At 36.7% G+C, this 22,413-nt stretch overlaps 3 protein-coding genes across 3 annotated transcripts; 2 read left to right on the top strand and 1 right to left on the bottom strand.

Annotated features, from left to right (window-relative positions):
* Positions 1-1,361: 1,361 nt before the first annotated feature.
* On the top strand, positions 1,362-4,005 carry LOC147859238 (pentatricopeptide repeat-containing protein At1g06140, mitochondrial-like). The gene has a single exon (XM_087325658.1). It carries the CDS (start codon positions 1,448-1,450, stop codon positions 3,815-3,817), a length of 2,370 nt encoding a protein of 789 aa, XP_087181784.1. The 5' UTR covers positions 1,362-1,447; the 3' UTR covers positions 3,818-4,005.
* A 3,168-nt stretch (positions 4,006-7,173) lies between these two features.
* On the bottom strand, positions 7,174-8,907 carry LOC147859237 (putative pentatricopeptide repeat-containing protein At3g15130). The gene has a single exon (XM_087326295.1). It carries the CDS (start codon positions 8,905-8,907, stop codon positions 7,174-7,176), a length of 1,734 nt encoding a protein of 577 aa, XP_087182421.1.
* Positions 8,908-18,457: 9,550 nt separating this feature from the next.
* Positions 18,458-21,308, top strand: LOC147859236 (F-box protein At5g67140-like). Its single transcript, XM_087325664.1, has 5 exons — positions 18,458-18,615; positions 19,425-19,571; positions 19,844-19,979; positions 20,412-20,510; positions 20,857-21,308. Exons 1-5 carry the CDS (start codon positions 18,533-18,535, stop codon positions 21,061-21,063), a joined length of 672 nt encoding a protein of 223 aa, XP_087181790.1. The 5' UTR covers positions 18,458-18,532; the 3' UTR covers positions 21,064-21,308.
* The last annotated feature ends 1,105 nt before the right edge of the window (positions 21,309-22,413 follow it).

Here is a 22,413-nt window from a genome sequence, read left to right as displayed (position 1 = left end):
ATGCCAACATTAGAAGATGGAGGAGAATCATGGTTCTCATTAGGTGGGTCTACAACAAGGGCTATGGCATCAAGAACTTTCCACTCTCATGAGATCCTAAACCTCTAGAAGGAACAAGGTATTGGAAGAATATTGATGGATCATACATCGAGAGCCTCTTCCCACTTAGACATTCACAAGCTCTTACCAGATGGATCCATAGCTATATAAAGGTACATGTCCCACATCGCTCACAAAGCAATGGGTTGACTGAGAGTTTTCTCCCACCAATTATAGATGAAAGAAAGATGAAACCTTTGAATACCTAGGGCTCACTAGTTTAGTAAGGTATGGAAAGAGAGGTCAAGAGTGACAATCACTTTGTATGCAAAAGCTTGACTTATAAATACTTTATAGAGAAGTATGTCATTCTTCGTTGAGTACATGTAACACTACCATTCGATAGGTTATGGGGAAGGTTGGCCTACATCAATTTGGCAAAGCCTACCTCAAGCTTTTGAACCACAACAAATCTATCCTTCACACATCAATATCGTCATCAATAGGCGTGTGCCTACACTACCACCATGTTGATGAATCAACATTTTGCCATCAAAGAAATGATGATGCCAACAAAGATAGTGGGTGTTGGAACCATCACCTCGTCACTAGAGATCTTTGTCTTGTTCTACCACACCATGTCCCTGCACTGGTATTCATCCAAGACATGACAGTGATGCACTTCATGCTTGTTGACCAATGTCATGGATAATTACCAATTGTAAAGCCACATTGTGCACCAAGACCATTATCATGAATATTTAGGAAAAGTAAGCTTTTGATTTTTTTTCACATAGGTAATGTAAATTTCAACTAAACTTGGTCTCAAGACGTTAATATTTCTCTCTCTCTCTATCTCACACACTAGAGTTAGCTTACCTTGTTAGACCACTAGCCCTACTACATATTGGGTTTGACACCCAAATTTCTCACTTAGCTATTACTCCATACATATCCTCTTAATTTATTAAATGCCACTTTGAAATGCAGGGGGTTGAACCCATGACCTTATGGTCTCCATTGGACAACCTTACCAAATTAGTTGTCTCTTGTTTACTTCTTATGGTAAAGAAAAGCACAAAATACTATTAATTGTATATAAAATCTTCTTAGTCTCTCCTCTACCTAGCTATCTATATGTAGGGAGAGGGAAGTCCTCTAAAAAAGCCAATAGAAAACCTGAAATATTATATGCAGTTCATGAAATGATCCCCACATACTCTAACAGAAATTCCACATAAGAATGCCTTTGAACTTCTTCATATATAGAGGGGAGAGTTGTTTTGCGAGAATGCCCAACACTAGAGGGCCATATCTGTGGTCAAATTCTCTACTATTTAGGGTTTTGCAGCGCACGAGAACAAAAGCCTCCACAATTTCTCAGCTCCATTATTAATTTCCATGTGCTATGATGCTCCTTCATGGAAGCTTGTCAGTGCAAGGATCGTCTTCCTCTCTATCACTGCCCAGAACACCGTCTGAGCTTCCCTGCAGAAACAGAGTAAGCTCCCCTCACACCACGCAAATTTGTATGAGGCTTTCCTCATTAGATCAAAGCAATAGTAATCAAATTGTTCAAAGCAGCCAAAACCATGGGAATGATTTAGCTCCATCTTTGGAGAAATCCATGGATTGTTGTAGAAATGCATTGACAGTGCCTACATCAATGGAGGAACAAGTTATAGTGAAAACAAACAGGGCACATCAGGATGTGGTGGATGAAGAAAATCCTACAAATTGGGAGAACCTTAGCTTAGAAGGATCAATTTCCCTTTTAGAGAAAGGAATTCGTCTGTCTCCCCAAACTTTGGTTAAGGAAATTACAAACATATTACAGAAATGCAGAAAGAAAAAGAGCCCATCATATGCATCAAGACTGTATGGATATATGCGTAAGAATGGGATTGAAAATCACCCAATACTAGGACATCATCTTATTTGGCTGCTCAGTGAGGTGGGTCATATGTGTGATGCAGAATATGTATTTTCAAGAATGTTTTATCGAGACACTGGTTTATGGAATTTGCTCATAACAGGGTATGTTAGATATGGTGAGCCTCGGAAAGCACTCATTCTCTACCGAAAAATGCCAGAAAATGATACCTCAAACCTTAGTCCACGTGTTTATGCTGCCTTGCTGAAAGCTTGTGGTGAACTCAAGGATCTTAAAGAAGGGCACCACATACATATTGATGCTTCTAAAAGAGGGTTGTTGGAGAAAGAAGCTGTTGTTGGGAATTCATTAGTTAGTATGTATGCTAAATGTGGCGTGCTTGAAAAGGCGCAAAAAGTATTTGATGAACTTCCAGTTCAAAATGTTGTCTCTTGGAATGCCCTTATTGCAGGATATGCAAAACATGGTTATGGTGAAGAAGCGTTAAAATGTCTTGAACAAATGCAACTTGGTAGTATCATTCCTAATTCAGTTACTTTTATTTGTAGCTTCAAAGCTTGTAGTAGCATAGGTGCGACAAACAAAGGCCGAGAAATTCATGCTGAAGTTGCAAGAAGGGGTTTGTTAGAAAAGGATGTTAGAATTGGAAGCTCATTATTGGATATGTATGTGAAAGGTGGATTCCTTTCAGAAGCTCAGGAAGTGTTTGATAGGATTCCCATCAAAAACATCTACACATGGAATACATTGATTGCAGGATATGCCGAGCATGGATATGGTGAAAAAGCATTACTCTGTTATGAAAGAATGAGGTCGAAGAACATACATCCTGATGCCATTACCTTCTCTTGCTGTTTAAAAGCTTGTGGAAATGTAAAAGCCATAGACAAGGGCATAGAGATACATGCAGAGGTTGAGAAAAATGGATTATTAAGGAAGGATCTTGTCGTTGGAAGTGGGTTGATCGATATGTACGCCAAATGTGGTTTTCTTGTAAAAGCTCGAGAAGTGTTTGAAAATCTTCCTTCTCAAGATGTGGTCACATGGACCACCTTAATATTGGGTTATGCGGAACATGGCTATGGTGAGGAAGCACTGAACTCTTTTAATAGAATGCAAGTTGAAGGTATTTGTCCAAATGCGGTCACATTTTTGTGTTGTTTGAGAGCTTGTGGAAGCATAGGAGCTGTAAGAAAAGGCCTAGAAACACATGCTCTGATTTCTAGACAAGAATGGTTAAAAAGAGACTTGGCTTCTGGTGGCACCTTGGTTGCAATGTATGCAAAGTGTGGTTTGCTTCCACAAGCACGCGAGGTTTTTGAGAAACTTCCAGTGCGAGACGTAATCTCTTGGAACTCCCTAATAGCAGGGTATGCCCAACTTGGCGAAAGTGAAAATGTGTTCCTTCTTTTTGAAAAGATGATAGGAGAAGGCACAGTTCCAAATATCATCACATATGTTATACTACTTAATGTGTGCAATCACAGGGGTTTAGTAGATAAGGGACAAATATTCTTTGAGGGAATGAGCAAAGATTATGGTATTGTTCCATCTCTTGAGCATTATGCTTGTATTATCGATCTATTTGGACGTGCCGGACAACTAGAGAGAGCCATAGAAATGATAAGAAATATGTCGGAAAGTCCTGATCTTGCAGTGTGGCTCACTTTACTGGGTGCTTGTAGAAAGTGGGGAGCTGTAAATCTTGGCAAACAAGTCTTTGAACATGCAATGCAGTTGGATGAAAAACATCCTTCAGCTTATATATGTATGACTAATATCTTTGCAGATGCCGGCATGGAGGAAGATGCAAAGAACATTGAAGCCATGAGAGTGCAAAAAGCATCCGTTGTTGAAACTCAAATATTGTTGTCAGGAAGATGACAACCATTTGACATAAATAAATTTCTTGGATGTTTCACAAACAATTATATATATTGACACTGAAAGCCTTTGCTGTAGATTTGCCAAAAAAAATGAAGGAATTAAAATCCTTGGGTACCAGAAGACAATAAATTAGATAAAGCAAACTGCTGTACAAATTTAAATTTAAATTAATTCTTTTTAACAAAGGCGAAAATCCAAGTCATGCCACAATTTACCTTTACAATTTCATATTGTTGATTCACTTTAATGTCACGGAAATATGAGACTTGTTTCTGATGGTTCAATAAATTGTCTAAAGATTAAGAAAAGCGAATATGCATTTTGTGAATCAAATTACTAAATTGAATTGATTTGGTCATATATACACTTTCTTGGGTCTTTTGATTCTTCCTTTGACTCTTCCTTTGACCAACATTTAGGTTCATGGAGGATAACAATATTGTGTTCCATTACAATACAGATTAAATCTACAAAATAATGAGGCATCATGACTGTTCCATCTTTCCTAATGTTGAGCAACAATAAAAATAATGTTCTGAATATGGTGAATAACAAGTGCGAGTGAGTGCCTCCTCTTGTGACAATGCATTTGCAAATAGCAAAGTAATGAACTGCAATCTCAATCTCTGATTATACTCGGCTATTTGACTTTGCCCAATGAAAAGTAAAACATTTCACATTCATCAATTATCTCAGAGATCCAAATACTGAAAATAATCAAAGTTACAATGATTAAAACAACCTGGTAATACAAAAAGCCCTTGTTGTCTCTACTACAATACTGATGATCTTATTGGAAGGAAAACCTTTTAATGTGTTATGAGACCGAGTGACATTAAGGCAATTCATTCCAGGACAATAAATTCATCGAGCTTATTGTGAAAACGACCAAAATAAATTTTCCTTTCACCTCCATACATGATGTGATACATTGAAAAACACATCTCTCATTCTTCAATTCAACTACATACCCAATATCAAAGACAGCCAAACATAACCTTGTTTGATGAGAGGATAAAAATCAGGGTCCTTCAATGAAAACCCTTTAAACGGTTGACAAAAGTTTCCAGTTAATGATGCCTAGAATTTCAATTTAACAACCCAAATCACTTCAACAATTGTGTGTGTAAATTATCGGACATCCTCCCCAATCAATACACAGAAAAAACATGTCCCATTTGAAAAGTTTTGGTATTTTAAAGTCACTACCACATGCAATCCACCACCATTGCTTGCCAAAACTAGCATTCACATGGAATAGATCATGAGATTGGCATCTTGTGTCCAAAATTTATTGTCAACATCGTACACATCGAGTAATGTGCCTTGAGCACAATTGTATGAGGAAGCTCAATGCCAATTACAACTGGACAATGGTTTCTCAAAGTACTTCTTGAGCAACATGTGGATCAAGCAGGGTGTGCACTCTCCCCCGCACTAATAAACTAGAAGAAATAGTAAACAACATTGTAGAAGGAGAAGGATTAGATGACTAAAACTTATGCAAGAGTTTATGTTTTATACTAATATGCTGTCAAATTCTTTGTTATTCTCATTTAACATGAATGCTATGCAATACTCACTTGGTATACTGGAAACATTTTCTCAAATCAACAAACTAAATGTTAATGGTGACTATTATGGCTTGACCTAATGATGAACAAAAGAATAAGAGATTAAGGAGAAGAATGTATTAGGCGGGGCTTAACCACACTCATCACCCTCAAGTAAAGGGCATGAAACAAACATAAAGTACTATTGGTATCCCAAACCACCTATTCTTACCTTATGTTACACTTTAGTTGTTGAAATAATGGATCTCAATGAAGAGAGCTTAGCCTCACCTAAGTGTCTCAAGATGTTCTAATGGAACAGTAGTTAGTCCGCTTTATATAGCTCAACACCTAAAGCTCCTCGACCACCACATGTTCCAACCTATCATTAGTCCTCATGGGTTTGTCGAATATGACCCCAATTCCAAGGATAATTGACTATCTTACCCTTAACTCATTAAAATTATATATAGAATTGGTTTGTTAGATTATGCATTTAATAGACAAAAATGATGGCAATACAACTAAGAAACTACTCCACACTTACATAAAGTAAGAACTATTACAAGTGGTGCAAAGCTTCAAATATCTTGATTTGAACATGCATTGCTAAACAAGTGGAATGCATGCTATGGGTATATACTCCAAGCAAATTGAAATAGTCATTTTATGTTTGAGAATCATTGTGCCCAAAGTGATACCTCAAGGATGGGAATTGAGATTGATGTTATTCAATGCTATGGTTGTCCCAGGTGTTGCTTTATGGAGTGGAAGTGTGGAGTAGTACTATATTCCTTGGTGCATGGAATCAAATAGATAAAAATTCAAGAACTGTTCTTATTTATAAAATCAAGAAGTAAATTCTCAATCAAAAAACAAATCCTCAACATCCTACCTTGTCGTAGTCCTTATAAGAAACATGCGTTGGCTGGTCTCTAGCACTTCTTCGAACTTGCTCACACAAGTTAGGTGTTGAGTTAGCATCACAAAATCATTACAAGTATGAGAATATGCAATGAAAACCAAGTGGAGGATGAATCAATTATTTTTAGCATTCTTAGCATACAATGTAATTTGTGAGAAGTACAATGACTTGTTAGATGGGCATGATAGTTTAATTGTCATACCCCAGTCTCCATCAAGAAGGGGGAACACATATATGTGTGCATTATTTTCACATAGGGACCTTTTTCTATAGAGTAGCAAGCCCCCTTCTTAAGAAGGAATCACATATAATATGATATATGTTTATTCAATCCTATAGGTCAAAATTGGCCTCCTCATGAAATATAAAAACTATGTGCAAATTATGTCCATGACCCCAGTGTACAAAATAATCAAATATATGTAATGACCGAGTCAAATATCTTTGCCAACATGCTAGACATATGATGATGGTAAAAGATATTGATAAACACTAATTTATGACCATGGAATGAACCTTTGTTAATCAACCCATGTTTTGAGTAACACAATAAGGAGTAATGAATTAGATGGCATATCATACATAATTACACATGTATTGCGAATGGGACCTCAGGCGCACTTCAGCCTTATATTGAAAACAGAATTTCAAAATGGTAGATGTTCATGTATATCATGCACTGGAGCTATAGCCTCATAGTACACTGTCTCTTTTCCAACCATGACAAAGAAAAGCCATCCGTGTTTAAATTTGCATGAAGGCATGTGAAGTTCAAACTTTTGATGTCAAATTCATTAACCATTTAAAAATCATTTTGGCAAGTTCTCATTCATAGTGGAACTCTTTGAATATATGATGTCTATGTAGTGGTACTTCTAAGGTATAGTATACAAATAATCTTTCCCCTCTGCTTCAGATGGAAAATCGATGAACATGTTAGACATCAAGACGAAGGCTGATGAATGTTTCTCATTCATACCCATTGCATTATTAAATGCATGCTGGCCCACCTCAGCATTTCCCCATCTTTGACAAGCTCCTAGAAGGATACTCCAAGTGACAACATTAGGTTCACAAGGCATCTTATCCATTATGACTATAGCTTCATCAAGCTGACCTGCACGTGCCATAAGATCGAGGACGGAATTATAGTGTGTAAGATCTGGTACAATTCCATACTCATTGCCCATATCTTGGAAATAACCCAGCCCTTTTAATACTAGACCTGCATGACTACATATAGTAAGGACACTAAGAAATGTAATCCCATCGGGTTGTATACCTTTTTCTATAAGTTGGCCGAGCAAGTGAAAAGTTCTTTTAAGTTCTCCTTGAGATACATATCCTGCTATCAAAGATGACCATCCCAGAAGATCACATTGAGGCAGTTGATCAAACACATACTGAGCATCTACCATGCTCCCACATTTACAATACATATCAATAACTGCATTCAGAACTGTAAATTCACAACAAATCGATCCTACGTTTGTATGAAGTTGAGCATGGATTCGTTTGCCCGACCTTAAATTGGCAGTTATCCCACATGCTTTTAGAGTACAAATGGATGTAACGGAATTAACCATAACACCTTGTTCTTGCATTTGTGCATAAATTACAAATGCTCTCTCGCTTTCACCTTGGTCTGCAAGACCCATTATTGCAGAATTCCACGAAACTACATTAGGAATCACTCTTTGTATTTGCATCTCTTCCAAGCACTTTAAAGCTTCTTCATAGAACCCACATTCAGCATAACCAGCCATCAATGCTGTCCAAGTAACCACATCTCTAATGTTCAAGTCATCAAAGACTTCTTTTGCTTCCAAAATCCGCCCACATTTTGCATACATATCCACCAAAGAGCTTGCAAGAAAGGCATCGTTTTCGTACTCTTCTTTAATAATTTCCACGTGAATTTCTTGTCCTATGCATATCAAACCAAGACTAGCACATGCTTTCAAGCCACAGATATATGTGACAACACTAGGAATCATATCCATTTGCTTCATTTGTTGGAAAGATATCAAGGCTTCTTTGTGAAGTCCATGTTCTATGAACCCACCAATGAGTGAATTCCAAGATACAGAATCTCGAAAGTTTAATCTATCAAATACATAATGAGATTCCAGAATCAAACCGCATTTAGCATACATGTCCACGAGGCTATTTCCAACAAACCCATCGTTTTCAAGGCCATATTTGATTATTTCCATATGTATTGCTTGCCCTTTCCAGGTGGACCTAACCTTAGAGCAACCTCTAAGAAGACCAGGGTATGTGTATATGTTAGGGCAAACACCATCTTCTTGCATGTCATGAAAAAGGGAGAAAGCTTCATCAAATCTACCATGGTGGATATAACCATGGATTATCGATGTCCATGAGTACTCATTGCGATGTGATAACCGATTGAAAGCTCGATGGGCTTCTGATATGCTCCCACACTGAAGAAACAGAGGGATGAAATGGTTGGAAATAGCATCAGATGAATCCAACCCATAGAAATGAGCATGAAAATGGAGGTTCTGGGCATGGAGTAAAGATTTCTCTTCTTTGCATTGATGAAGCTTTGGGAAGAAACCGTGCACAGAAGGTAATAATTCCATGGTCTATAGACATTATCTTTTCCTTTTGATGATTTCTGGAGGAACAGAGATAGATGAGTGGAAATGGACATTTACCAAAATGCCCTCCCCCCAACCCCAAAACATATACCCCTAGAGTTTCTGGAACTCCCAGATTACCCTTCATCTTTCTTGAGGGCGGCATCCGCTTGTTCACTATGGTTGATCGACAACCCTAGACACTCTTGTGAATGTATGAGAGCTTGATTGTTTCTGCATATGGGCGAGTCATCGGTAACCTTGCAATTTTTGGCGATATGAGAGTTCTTAAATTGACACCCAACAAACCTGAACCAGTTCACAATGGTTGATCCACACAAACCTAGACACTTGTGAAATGTATGAGATCTTGATTGTTTCGACATATGGGCGAGTTATCGGTAACCTTGCAAATCTTGGTGCCCTTAGAGCTTTGGCATATTGACACCCAAGTAACAAACATATGAGAGATCTCAGTCGTTGGATTCACCTCCAAAAGATATCCTTGTTAACTTCTTCTGTTTGTTGCATGGTCGATAAGATCTTGCCAAACCTACAAAATTCCAAGTCTTGTGGTTTGAGATATGAAACCCCGATCTTATTCTTTATCCACTATTTCAGTTCACTCCGCATGCAAACTATGTTTGACCCAAAGAAACATAATCCAGTTTAGAGGTTGATCCGACAACCAAACCCTTCACACAACATTGTGTTGAGTAGTTGGGTCACTCATGTCCCCACCTAATGTCCATGCTTTGTTTTTATCCTTATGTATGAGGTCGTCAACATTTGTACGACTAATGAAATCTCCATGCATATAGATGATAGACCGTCAAGATCTTGTTGAATATTTCATATGAAATCATCATTCAATTCGCGTGGGATATTTATGAACCCACGTGCCAATAATAGTAAAAGGGGGGAGTGTACATCAAAAACGTCAATCATGATACATATTTCTATCCTCAATCAACCAACAATAAGTCCTTATTATACTAGAAATGGCATACATATTGTTTCCACCGCTTGTGTTGGTAACACAAACAATATATGAGAACATAACTACAATCATTTTGTCACTTAGGAACCGCCCTTCTTCATATAACCATGCCACTCAAAAGGAGGGATCCAGATGGCATTTGGTTTTATTAACTTGATTATGACAATGTTTATACTCCTCTAGAAACCATGTTAGAAGGGTGATTCGAGGGGAGTTTCGTTATGTAGAAAGCAATGTCAATTAAAGAAAAAAAACACTATGAACATATGTTTTTCTTTTCTTTTCCTGAAAAATATCCTTTCATTAGTGATGAACAATTATTACAATAAAAACTGACCTACCATCAAGCTACCATTGATCTGATGCATTATTCCTTAGGTCCCATCCCTCAAGGATAAATAGTATGAACACTCCACCACTCCTTAGCCAATCTATGTGATTGGTGGTGGGAACAACCATACTGGTGGTGCTAAGCACCATTTAGGTCTGGAATTTTGTATTGTGAGAAAAGGGGCCTTCTTCCAATATGCAATAAATTTGAGACGTTGCAACACTGTAGTATCTGTGTCACCTTTAATATCCTCATACCGCCCTTTCAAGGTATGTATCATCTCCATCCAGACATTCTGTACACTTTCCACTGGATGAACAATAGTATTACCAAACACCTTAGAACACCTGGCAGTTCAAATAAACCACATTGTGGTGGTGCATAGTAGCTCCCATACTTCTTGCATTGTCTCTAAAATATAAGGAGCCTCCATTTGACTTCGTTGCACCACCATTATCATTCCTCTTTGAATTCTAATAATCGTGTCATTTGGACATGCCTCATATGGCCACATCACTTGTGCCACTATATCCCATACTACCATACCCCACAAAAAACTGCAATTCCTAAACATACAAGCAAGAACTCGGAACACTCGTCTCCAAACTTGCTGTGCAGCATGACATTCCCACAAGCAATGTTTCAATGTCTCCATTTGACAACTACAATAGATGCATGCGGTCAGTGCAGTTGATTGTTGCAACCATTGGCCAATTGGTAATGCTCTATGTATTACTAGCCATTGGAAGACATTTATTTTCATATCTTGCTTCCTTTTCCATAATGTTCTCCAAAACTTTCTTAGAAATTCGGATGTGATCCCTTGATGGGTCCAAAATTGACTAGCTCGTGGTGTAGTCCTACGTTGAGCTGCCAAAATGTGTCGTCCAATCTTAACTGAGTACTGAAAAAAACCACACTTTTTTTCCGCATGATCAAAAGGATCTTTCCACCAAAATTCTCCCGGATCCCATTGCAACCTTATCAAAGGTTTCCACTATGAACATATGTGTCTTGAGTGACATGAATTCAAGAGGAAAGGACCCAAAACTTCCTTGATACATGCAAAACATGTTTATTTATATATTTGAATTACGCGTTATATAGGTTTTCTCACTACACAAACAACTATGGTGGAGTTATCCCTTTCAATCAAACTTTGTTGTGAAATTCCTATCGAGTACAAATTTGAGGATGAGTGGGCATCATTTTGATTGGATAATGATTTTGAGTCTGGATATATGCAAGATGTCAATGGGCAAGATTGATGAACGAGCAATAATTTAGTATCACGAATATAAGCACAATCTCATGTGTAACCATTTTTTGTTTTTCATCACTCATGTGTGCATAATCTCGAGTGTAAGGTGTATAGTATATATATAGACCCGGGTTTTAGTCGGTTCTTGCAATTTAGAAAGGATTGTTGGATTTGATCCCCATTGCCATGCACACTTTGCAAAATAAGTGGACAAAATCAATAAAAAAATGAGTGAATGTTTGCCACGTGTAAAGGAGAGGATTTTCATAAGCAATACTATCAAGGGAGTCTCATATCACATTCATTGATGTATCATTTTTTTAGAGCAAATTGTTAATGTGGATGATACAAATCTGAAAAATATGAAGAGTTTTTATAACGGGACATAAACATAAATAAAAACCCATTTGCCTAGGACCCTTTATGCTAAAAGCCCAATATTTACCACTATATCATGTTAAATAAGGGAATTTCAAGAAACTAAACTCGTGAAACAACAAACTATAAGTCATGAGGACATATCGAAGATATCTCATATGGTTTATAAAGCCAATGCTTTCCACGTACAGAGTGCCTCATTCAATAATGACTAATTTTGGAATCAACATTGTTGTTATGTTTTGCAAGTCCTAGAGTGAGCAACAAATTGGAGAGTGTTGGGGAAGTACATATATGTTTCAATGAGATTGGACATAAAATAATGATCTATCATAAGCGCACTAGTGCGGCTAACATGAATATATAAACATGTTGCTCCCCATGTGGCCCTAGGCATGCATGTATGTATGATGTACGATGTATGGTCATGATGTATGGTGTATGATGTACGATGTATGGTCATGATGTATAGTGTATGGTGTATGGTGTATGATGTATGATGTATTATGTATGGTGTATGATGTATGATGTATGATGTATGATGTATGATGTATGATGTATGATGTATAATGTATGTATGAATGTAGGTATGTGTGATGTATGTATGAATGTATGTATGTGTAATGTATGTATGTATGTATGTATGTATGTATGTATGTATGTATGTATGTATGTATGTATGTTTGTATGTTTGTATGTATGTTTGTATGTATGTATGTATGTATGTATGTTTGTTTGTTTGTATGTATGTTTGTATGTATGTATGTTTGTATGTATGTATGTATGTTTTTATGTATGTATGTTTGTTTGTATGTATGTTTGTTTGTATGTTTGTATGTATGAATGTATGTATGTATGTATGTATGTATGTATGTATGTATGTATGTATGTATGTATGTATGTATGTATGTATGTATGTTTGTATGTATGAATGTACAGGCATATACCTGGCAACAAACAGAAACAATATATGTATGTACATATATATGAGTAGACTAGAGAGCATATACTGTATAGTAAAGGTATGCAAACAGTAAGGAATCTAATGCCATGTCTTGCTTGAATTGGGCACAAGGGACGAAGAATCAGAGGAGGAGGAAGTGTAAGTTTCATATGTTTCCCTCCTCTGCTCATCCACAAATCTTTTCAATCAGAAATCCTGGTGTTTCCTCTGTTTTTGTCGTCATAACTTTCTGTTTCTGATCTGTAAAACACCCCCCTGAGTATTTGAAATGCCCTCAACTGGATAAGTACCCGAAATACGCATTCCATTATCAACATTTTGGTATGGCTGTTTTGTTAGTGGAAGGATTTCGTGCTAGAAAAACTAGTCTTTAGTTAATTGCATTTGGTTTTCCATGGAAAATGATTGCATTTTTCCATGGAAGAGGATAATGTGAAAGCGAAGAATTCTCCATGGGACAGAATGATGTTAAAGCTTGGAAACTTAGAGCTCGATTTCCATGGAAAATGATGATTTGAAAGCTAAATTTGAATGGAAGATGATGATGTTAAAGCTTAACATGCAAAACCAGCTTTCACACAACAATGATGCCATCATCCTGGATTCAAGGAAACTGAAGGGCAAGAAATTTCTAGCATAAAACTGTGCCAAAAAACTCAGATCCAGGTCTCTCACAATCATCGTCTTTGTCAATGCAATTGCTCTCGTAAAAAATTGAAGTCTCGAGTTGCTTTTTCATATACACAATTTGAGTGATCAACACCAAAAAACAGCCTGAGAAAGCAATCTTTCCCACTTAGAATGTGACAAAGAAAGATGGTTTAAGGAGGTGAACATGTGATTTTCAGAAATGGAAAGTTGAAACCAGGAAGGATGAGGTAGTGGATAGCATTGATGTGTTATTGTTTTTCAATGAGGATGATGTTCTAGATTTTCGCAAATGGAAATTTGGGATCAGCATGAATGCGGTAGTGGATAGTTTTTGTTCTTATCGTTCCTTCAACAAGGTTGATTTCTTAGATCTCAAGAAATGAAATGCTGAGATAGCCAAGAACAAGGTACTGAATTATACTGTTGCTTTAATATCTTCTTTTGACAAGGTTGATTTCACTAGGTAGTAGGAGATCACAATATTTTATCAGAAAATGAGGAATTAAATAGAATGATCACGTTTACTTCAACCAATCAAAATGAAGATCTTGAAAATACACTAAACAAATGCAAGGACATGTTTGAGATGGAACACAATGCCCTTGTAAAGGAAAAAGATGATCTTGAAAATGTGTTGATCCATAGTAAAAACAGTCTCAAAGGGATCCAGAAGAACATCCTAGAGCTAGAAAGGGTGAAATTATCCTTGGAAATGGAAATAAATAACCGTAGAAATGCTCTTGAAAAGACATCATTGGAGCTTTTTAATCTTAAAAAGGAGATGGATGCTCTTGAATTTGATCATAGTAGTTGGAAAACTGTGCTTGAAGAGGCCGAAAAGCATGCTAATTTATTGAATAGGGAGAGGCATAATCTTATGCTCGAACTAGAAAATCATCAAAAGACATTTGCAAAAGCTTATTGGGATTATATACTGCTGGAAAAGGAGAAAGATAAGCTTCAATGTAATTTGAATGAATCTGAGAGCAACATCAACATGGTATCTCGGAAAACAATGAACACCAAGAGCGAGAAGAGATATATAGAGGAAGCATATAACATACCAATAGTTGAGTTTGAGAAGAGTGAAGAACATGATTTTGCTCATCATGAGGCTTTGAAATTGGAGAAAGAACAAGAGATGGTATCAATCGAGAAAGAGTTAAGTGAAAAGAGGGATGATTTATTGAAGGGAAGTTCGACAAAAGATGTGATCATGGAAGAGATGGAAAGGAAAGACAATGTGGTTGAGGAGCTCAAAAAAGAGTTAAGAATTGTAAAGATTGAGCAAGAGGATATAATGAGAATGCTCAAGGATGAGACAAGCAAGAAGAGAGAAGGAATAGAAAAGCTAAATGTGGAGAAGGGCAGAAACAGAGCACTCGATGTATTCTTCGAGTCGGCAAAGCTCGAGAGGAGTGGGCTGATAGTTGAAATAGAGGATGAGAAGATGACAAAAGGAGCTACATTAGAAGAGATGAAAGCCATGGAAGATCATCACATAGAAAGTCTTGAAAATGACTTAAAAGAGACAAAAACAGAGGCGACTATACATGATGGGGATAGAGAAGAAAACGACATTTTTATGACGAGGACATATCGCAATAGCGGAGATGCCAAGTTTTTGTCGACAAATGCAGACAAAAAATTTGATGTCGAAGAGAGTCGAAGGGAAGATGATAAATGCTTGGTAGCTTTTCTAGACGAGAGTCTAAGTTTCAAAAATCTCCCGCCTTCGAATTCCAATGTTGCATCTAACATCGGCATCGAGAAAGAGATGATGACGTGGATGAGGCCCTTCTTCAGTGCTCATCATAAGAATGTTCCGGAAATAGCAAGCCTCTTGGTCGAGGTCGAGGTATTAAAACAAGTTGGGACCTCCACCTCCGATGCCCTCTGTGTGAAAAAGGCACACGTCTTTCCTCTATCCACAACAACGTTATGCGCTAGTGCTCTGGCTGCCCTTGGGCTGTTCCTCGCCTTCCTCAAGTTCCCAGGGCATAGACACACTTTGTGTTCATGATGGTTTTCATTATCATCTTGTCATATTGTGAAATGCACATAGCACAAAGGTACACCACGATATACACATACGTAGTGACACACATTTGTGGATTTGCGCAAATGACGAATTTCTAATTTTGCGGCAACACGTACATCGTACACATGTATGTATGTATATAAACAAAATGGTGAATGTCTAAGTTCGTGGCAACAAATGGTGAAGATGAGGTGTAACTCAAGACCTATGGTATCGATTGACTTCATGTTCCTCACCTTCCTCAAGTTCCCATGGCATAGACTGCTGCATGTTCATGATGCTTTTCATATCATCTTGTCATATACACATGTGTGCATGTACACAAATGGTGAACTTCTAATTTTGTGGCAACGCATACATCATACAAATATGTATGTATGTATATACACAAATGGTGAGGGTGGGGATTAAGTGAAGATCTGTGATATACACATGAACATAATTCACTATGTGGAATCCACAACCCAAATTACGTTATATTTTGCTCTATGAATTGTTGGACCATGTTTAAACACCAAGAATCAAATAAATTGCGTATTATATATCAACAAAATAAAATAAAATAAGTTGTTCAATAAATGCAATGCTTCCGAGGCGTTTTGTCTAAGGTACTCAACGGAATGCAATCCTTAATTTTGGGAAAAAAGAAGTTCATGCAAATTTGAACTTTTTGTGCTTGCTTAATATGATAAAATCTGAATTGATTTTTATTTTCGAGCATCAACTGTGCATTAGAAAAAACAATTGCACAATTTACAATTTACCTTCTTGATATATGTAAATGGCTGTGTCAATCTGATGCAAAGTTTTCCAAGATGATATGTATTGAGTAGGGTGGAGCATGATAAACATCATGGGAAACTTGCATTATGCCAAGTGCATGTAAAATATATTTTTCTTATTGAGAAACAATACCAAATGCACACTCATTTGGGTCTTCATCGTCATTACAAATAATGTGACCATGCTCAACATAATTTAGTAACTTTGTTCATATATGAGACGCCCGTTATAGCCTTGCCACCATCTATAGAGTCGCTATGGATACCAAATCTTCTTTCACACTCAAATTCGTAGCGTGAATTTGTTGTGCATTTTGTGGTGGGTGAACACTCCAATTTGAAGTGCTTATTAATGAGGTGTGATTTTCAATGGTGATTACATATTTGATTAATGATACTACTAATCAATAAAAAATGTATGCAAATAATATGTGCAAATAAGAACGGTTTATTTTTAACATTTAACTCGTGCTCAATTAGCATTGATTGACTGATTATTAGTTCACGTTCACTTCTTTTTTATGTGGGGCATGAAGCTAAATTTCTTGAACTACTATGACACTCTTCATATTAATCCTAAAGCATTTTAGGGTTTAGTACATGATATTTTCATATAATACTGGATCGGTTATATATTCATGTTGCCAAATTGTATTTGTGCAACATCACATACGACATACAAAAGGCAATTCTAAGAGATTCTCTCGTGACGAGTCTTATGAGGGAGGGGTCTTCTTTGATAGAAAAGAATTCTAACTCAATAACTTCTATTAAAGTTGTTTACACGCATCACGCATGGAATAATTTTTCTAAGAGCACATCATTAAGCTAGACATTTGTCACCCTACTTGAGCTACAATGACATTGACAATATAAAATTTGAAACATAAGATAATCATTCATACATATACAAGAGAAGTAGAAAAGGTATTTCTTGATACCTACAAACTATACATATTCACTTACGTATTTCACAAGGAAACATACACAACTTGATGAGTTCTTTGCATGGTTTTACGATAGTACCTTACATGTTTTCTGCAAACATCCTCGTTGAATTCTTTTTATATTAAAATTGGAAATTCAAGCGTGCATGTGTGTAGTACTCCTTGCATATTGGAATGTTTTATTATTGTAGGATTAATGTGATGGACCTTCCTATGAAGGTTAGACATTAAAGAAATTCACAATGCACGAAAAGTCTTAGACCATGTGGGGGTAGGCTAGCAATCGATAACTTCAGTTGTTAAAAGTTACAATGAATATATAGCCACTTACTTCATGTGTTTCACAATCATAGATATACAATTGGAAACTATCAGCATGACTACGAGTGACTGCACAATACATTATGTATTCTCTTGCATATTGCATGGTAACATATTTTCATGATGTTTCCATACAAAGAAACAAATATACACCAACAAGGCTACTTTTGTCGCAATTACATTGCCTAGATATCCCCATTGTCTTCGTTGTCATACTCTATTATTACTTTACAAAGGTTGTCTTTTAACACACAGGCATGCACATTACGTGTGTGAGGCGTTGTCTAGCGAGTAATATTCGGCCTTGTCTACATTAGAACAAAGATAATTGTTCCTCATCGACAATAGAAGCAGATTGGGCTCCCAAATAAAAGAAGTGGGCTCCATCGATTTATCGGATTATTATGGCCTACCTATGAAACAAGAGAGCCGTCTTTCACTTCGTGCATTTAGAGAGGCATAGGTAGGCTGGCGAACCTTCATTGATTGTACGGATTTTCGTAATTGGCAAAGCCTTAGCAACATCTTGATACCAGGAAGAGAGGAGGAAGTGGAGGATGGCCACATGGTGGCCTCCTCACATGTCCGCCCAAGGTTTTGGGTGTATTGGCCTGGCCGTCCACGTGGCGCCCAATGACTGCCCTCGGAGATAAACCCCAATGCCATGTAGGAAATCTGTCCCCGCCCTGGATGGCCGGCGTCGGACGAGCATGTCGAGCCCATCCACGTGGCACCCAATGATTGGGGCCGAAGATCCCCCCACGCCAGCGAGGATCAAAAGGATATCTGGACACGTGGCGCCCAATGGTTGGCTCGAGAGATTCCACATGGAAAAGTCTCTGTCTGTCTGTCTGTCTGTCCTGTCTGTTGTTTTGGGCTGTGCAGGAGGGGACTTCTTTCTCTTTTCCTCTTCTCTTTTCCATCTTGTTCTTCTGTTTGCCCAGAGGTCGCCATGGATTCTCTTATGGACATCCTTCCCCAAGACATGCTCGCCCTTTGCCTCTTTCGTCTTGAATCTTTCAAGGATTTGGCCATGTAAGTTCTAACACACACAGAGAGAGAGAGAGAGAGAGAGAGAGAGAGGAAGAGAGAAGAACAGTTGAAATGAAATGTCATAACGTGGCGTGAGAGAAAAAAAAGATGAAACGAGGGGGAGATAGAGATGAATGAAATGAGAGAGAGAGAGAGAGATAGAGAGAGATTATGATGATGATGATGATGATGATGATCAGAGAGTTGGAGATGGTTGTAGAATGTGTTTTAGGAGAAATGAAAATATGATGTAACAAAGATATGGAAAAGTAAGGTTTGAATCCCCATAACCTTCTGTCAATAACCTCTTAGGTTATCCCTAGGATAAGTTCATTACCAGATTGAATCCAGTAAACTTCCTGCAGGAGTGCCCCAACCAGTTGGTCTTGCTGCTAAAAATCCCTAATTTCAAAAGACACGATGAATCTTAGGAGGTTTTCAGCATGTCAGCATGTAGGCCCATGCACAACATCCAGAGCAGTGAGCAAATCCCAAAGTTTCTGCTGCAAAATCTTAGTTTCAGAAACCTTAATACCTGAAATATACAAACAACATTATAAAATACCCGCATTTTGATATCTGCAAACAGTAATAAGAAGCCCTAATTTCTCTAACTAAATTAGATGCCATAAATTACACAAAGGTAAGTAATTCTCCCTTCACTGTGTGATTAATGTGTGCAAAGATTTTGTGTTTACACAAATGTGAAACCTTGAAAATGGATTCTCAAGAAAAATGAGTAAAGGGACAGACAAGTTTAATCTTTGATGATTTCAATGAGGTTTTTAATTTTTTAATTCTCTTTTAAACAGGGCAAGTAGAGTTTGTAGAAAATGGAGAGAGGGTGTCCAATGTGCGCTCATGTATCGGAAAAAACTCAGCTTTTCGGGCTTACGAGTCGATGATGAGTGTGTGGTGAGAGTAGTGGAAGCTGCTTATAGCCTTACTGAGCTTGACATGTATCTCTCTTTGTCTTTCTCTTTTTTTTTTACCCACTATGTCTATGTTTTGCTTGTAATGTTCAACAATCATTCACATGTATTATGATATAAGACATCATTTACTAGGATTGCATTGACAGGGGCTTGTAATATTCAACAATCATTCACATGTATTATCACATAAAACATTTATTTACTAGAATTGCATTGGTAGACACTAGCACATACATATACACATGCGCACAATTTGGCTTGTATTCTTATGTTTCTGTTTTTCTGTCTGTTTTCAGCTCATCTAGTAGGTGGGGATGTAACATCACTGACACTGGGCTGAGGAAAATTTCCCTTGCAGCTTGCTGCCCAAATTTGACATGTATCTCTCTCTGGGGTGTCTCGGCAATAACTGACAAGGGTGTTATACAATTGGTATGCTCTCACAGCTTATTATATCTACATGTCTAAAAGAAAGTTTACAATCTGAGAGAAAAATGAAAATTATTATTATTGTCGTCTACGAGTCTGTAGTCTATGGCAAATGTCTTTGCGTGTAAATATATGTATCTATCTATCTATATATATATCCAATGTGTGTTTGTATTTGTGTTTCTATCTGTGTGTATGTTTCTATCTATATATGTATGTAGGCGTATGTGTATGCATGTACATTTATGCATGTATATACTCTTTGGGCCCCTTAACAACTTGGTAACCTCCCTAGAAGGCTATTGGATGTTTTAAGGCTAAATGAGAGCAATTTGTTGTGGAGCTGGTTTTCTTGTATTATATTAATGTTACAAAGGTTTAATACTTCTCTACTTAATTTAATACTAATTTGTTGATTTGCCGCATCCTCTTTAGGTATCCATGGCAGTCTCTTTAGAGCATTTAAACATTGGTGGAACATTCATCACTGATGATTCTATTTTTGCGATTTCCAAGTATTGTCAGAAGCTTAAGGTAAATTATTCTCAATGTATATTGGGATGTTTAGAACTTTACACATAATTTATCTTTCTTTCATATTTAAATAAAAAACATGAAGATCTCATTGTCTCTATCTCTAATGTGGTTAGATTAGATACTGAATCAGTGGAGAAATAAAATTATTGCTTAAGTTTTTCAAGAATGAATTAGGAGAACTTCAATGCTATATGAAAATGCGATCTTTTCGACGATAAAAGAGCATCTCTTGAACATGTGAATTTGTTGTTGCATAAGCATATATGATTAACACTATTATTGGAACTACACATTTTTATTTTACTGCGAACTAATGGGTTTTTTTTTGGGTACGTTTCCGTAGGTTTTGAATCTATGGGGATGTAGACATGTTACTGAGAAAGGGATTGTGATGTTAGGAAGTGGTTGTCCAAGTCTTTGTTCTATAAACGTGTGGGGATTGAGCATCCCATCTGATTATTACAAGTGCCTTTTATCAATGAAACCCCATCTCCAACTTAAAGCAGGATCTTCACGAGTTTCCGCACATAGGATGCAAATTGCTTATTGAGAGAAGAAATTCAAGTATATGATGCACCTTTGTATTGGATTGTATGTATATATGTATGTATGTATGTAAATATGTATTCTACAACTACACGAAATGGAAATGACAGCTTTGATAAACCATCTTCTACATTGTTCTTAGAACAAGCAACACAATATATGTATATCGATTTGAGGGGCAGATCTATCATAGGAATTTATCCCCTTATCAATATTCTTGTGTCACTTTGCAATAAAACCAACTTAGCATGTCTTTTTCCACTACCTAAACAAAAGAAGATAAATAATTGATCTCAAGGCACACCATGGAGAAGGCATGGGATGGAAATCCATGTTAAACATTTTAAATTTTCACTTTTCAATCAAAATAAAACCAAACTATTTGTTTAAGACCAAAAACATTTTAAATCCTTTCATTAATTGGACCTCATTTTATGCTTGCTTTATATTAACATTCATAAAGGAAATAGTTGTTTATAACATAGATGTTGTATCAATGACGATGAAACATGCAATTATCGCATTGCATTCACAATTGTAATGTAATATTAGGCTGGTTGCGTCCCACCTTAATAATTTAATGAAAGGAAACTTGATTGCATTTAGAATAATGATCTTATTTGGTCAACATAATTAAAAAATTTATTTGGCATACTCTTGAAGGCTCCATGGAGGGCTACAAGCAATGAATTTAGTTATCTCATGTTTGACCAATCTGCAAAGGCTTGATGGGACCTGCAAACAAAGAAATTAGTTATGTCATGCTCTAGTAATGGGAACCAAGGCTATTTGATTGTGTATTCATTTCCTTTTTTGTTTAAACAAAATTAGGATGAAATCATGTAGTGTATGGCATTCCTTACATTCCATATCAAGTACTTTAATGATACTTTTGTTGAAATCAAGTCTCAAGCTCTTTTGTGCCGTTAGAAACTTGGTTTTTTGGGATCCATTTAGTGAAAATACTTGATCATTGAAAAAGTTTAAAACAACAATTGAAAGCTCAACATTGTTTTCAAGGATAATTCTTCAATCTAAAAAATGGTACCGTCAAAATAATCACATTTCAATACATAATGAAAAGCTTGAATTTTGATCATCAAGAATTTTAACTATCATATTGACACATTAATCAATGTTTAGAAAATTACATATTGATTTATTTTCACACAATGATACATCATGATTGGAAAAATTAACTCAAATAAGTAAATTAACTTCAATCACATTATCATTGAACATGGATGTCCGGACATAATCGTGATGCACCTCCATGTGCCAACCACAATTATACATGATAACCCAGCCAACAGTTAGACATGATAAAGATGGCAACTTTCAATGTCACTTGTTA

This window comes from Azolla caroliniana, unplaced genomic scaffold (assembly GCF_043228905.1).
Source record: "Azolla caroliniana isolate FFs.n. ecotype wild unplaced genomic scaffold, voAzoCaro1.0.p SCAF_10, whole genome shotgun sequence".
NCBI lineage: Eukaryota > Viridiplantae > Streptophyta > Polypodiopsida > Salviniales > Salviniaceae > Azolla > Azolla caroliniana.
This window is presented reverse-complemented; position numbering and strand designations above follow the sequence as displayed.

Bases quoted from the DNA above. Each gene is read 5' to 3' on its own strand.
- LOC147859236 (XM_087325664.1), top strand. From the start codon at position 18,533: ATGGATTCTCTTATGGACATCCTTCCCCAAGACATGCTCGCCCTTTGC. The intron at 19,980-20,411 runs GTATGCTCTCAC...CATCCTCTTTAG, and splicing joins ACAAGGGTGTTATACAATTG to GTATCCATGGCAGTCTCTTT. The intron at 20,511-20,856 runs GTAAATTATTCT...ACGTTTCCGTAG, and splicing joins AGTATTGTCAGAAGCTTAAG to GTTTTGAATCTATGGGGATG.
- LOC147859237 (XM_087326295.1), bottom strand. From the start codon at position 8,907: ATGGAATTATTACCTTCTGTGCACGGTTTCTTCCCAAAGCTTCATCAA.
- LOC147859238 (XM_087325658.1), top strand. From the start codon at position 1,448: ATGATGCTCCTTCATGGAAGCTTGTCAGTGCAAGGATCGTCTTCCTCT.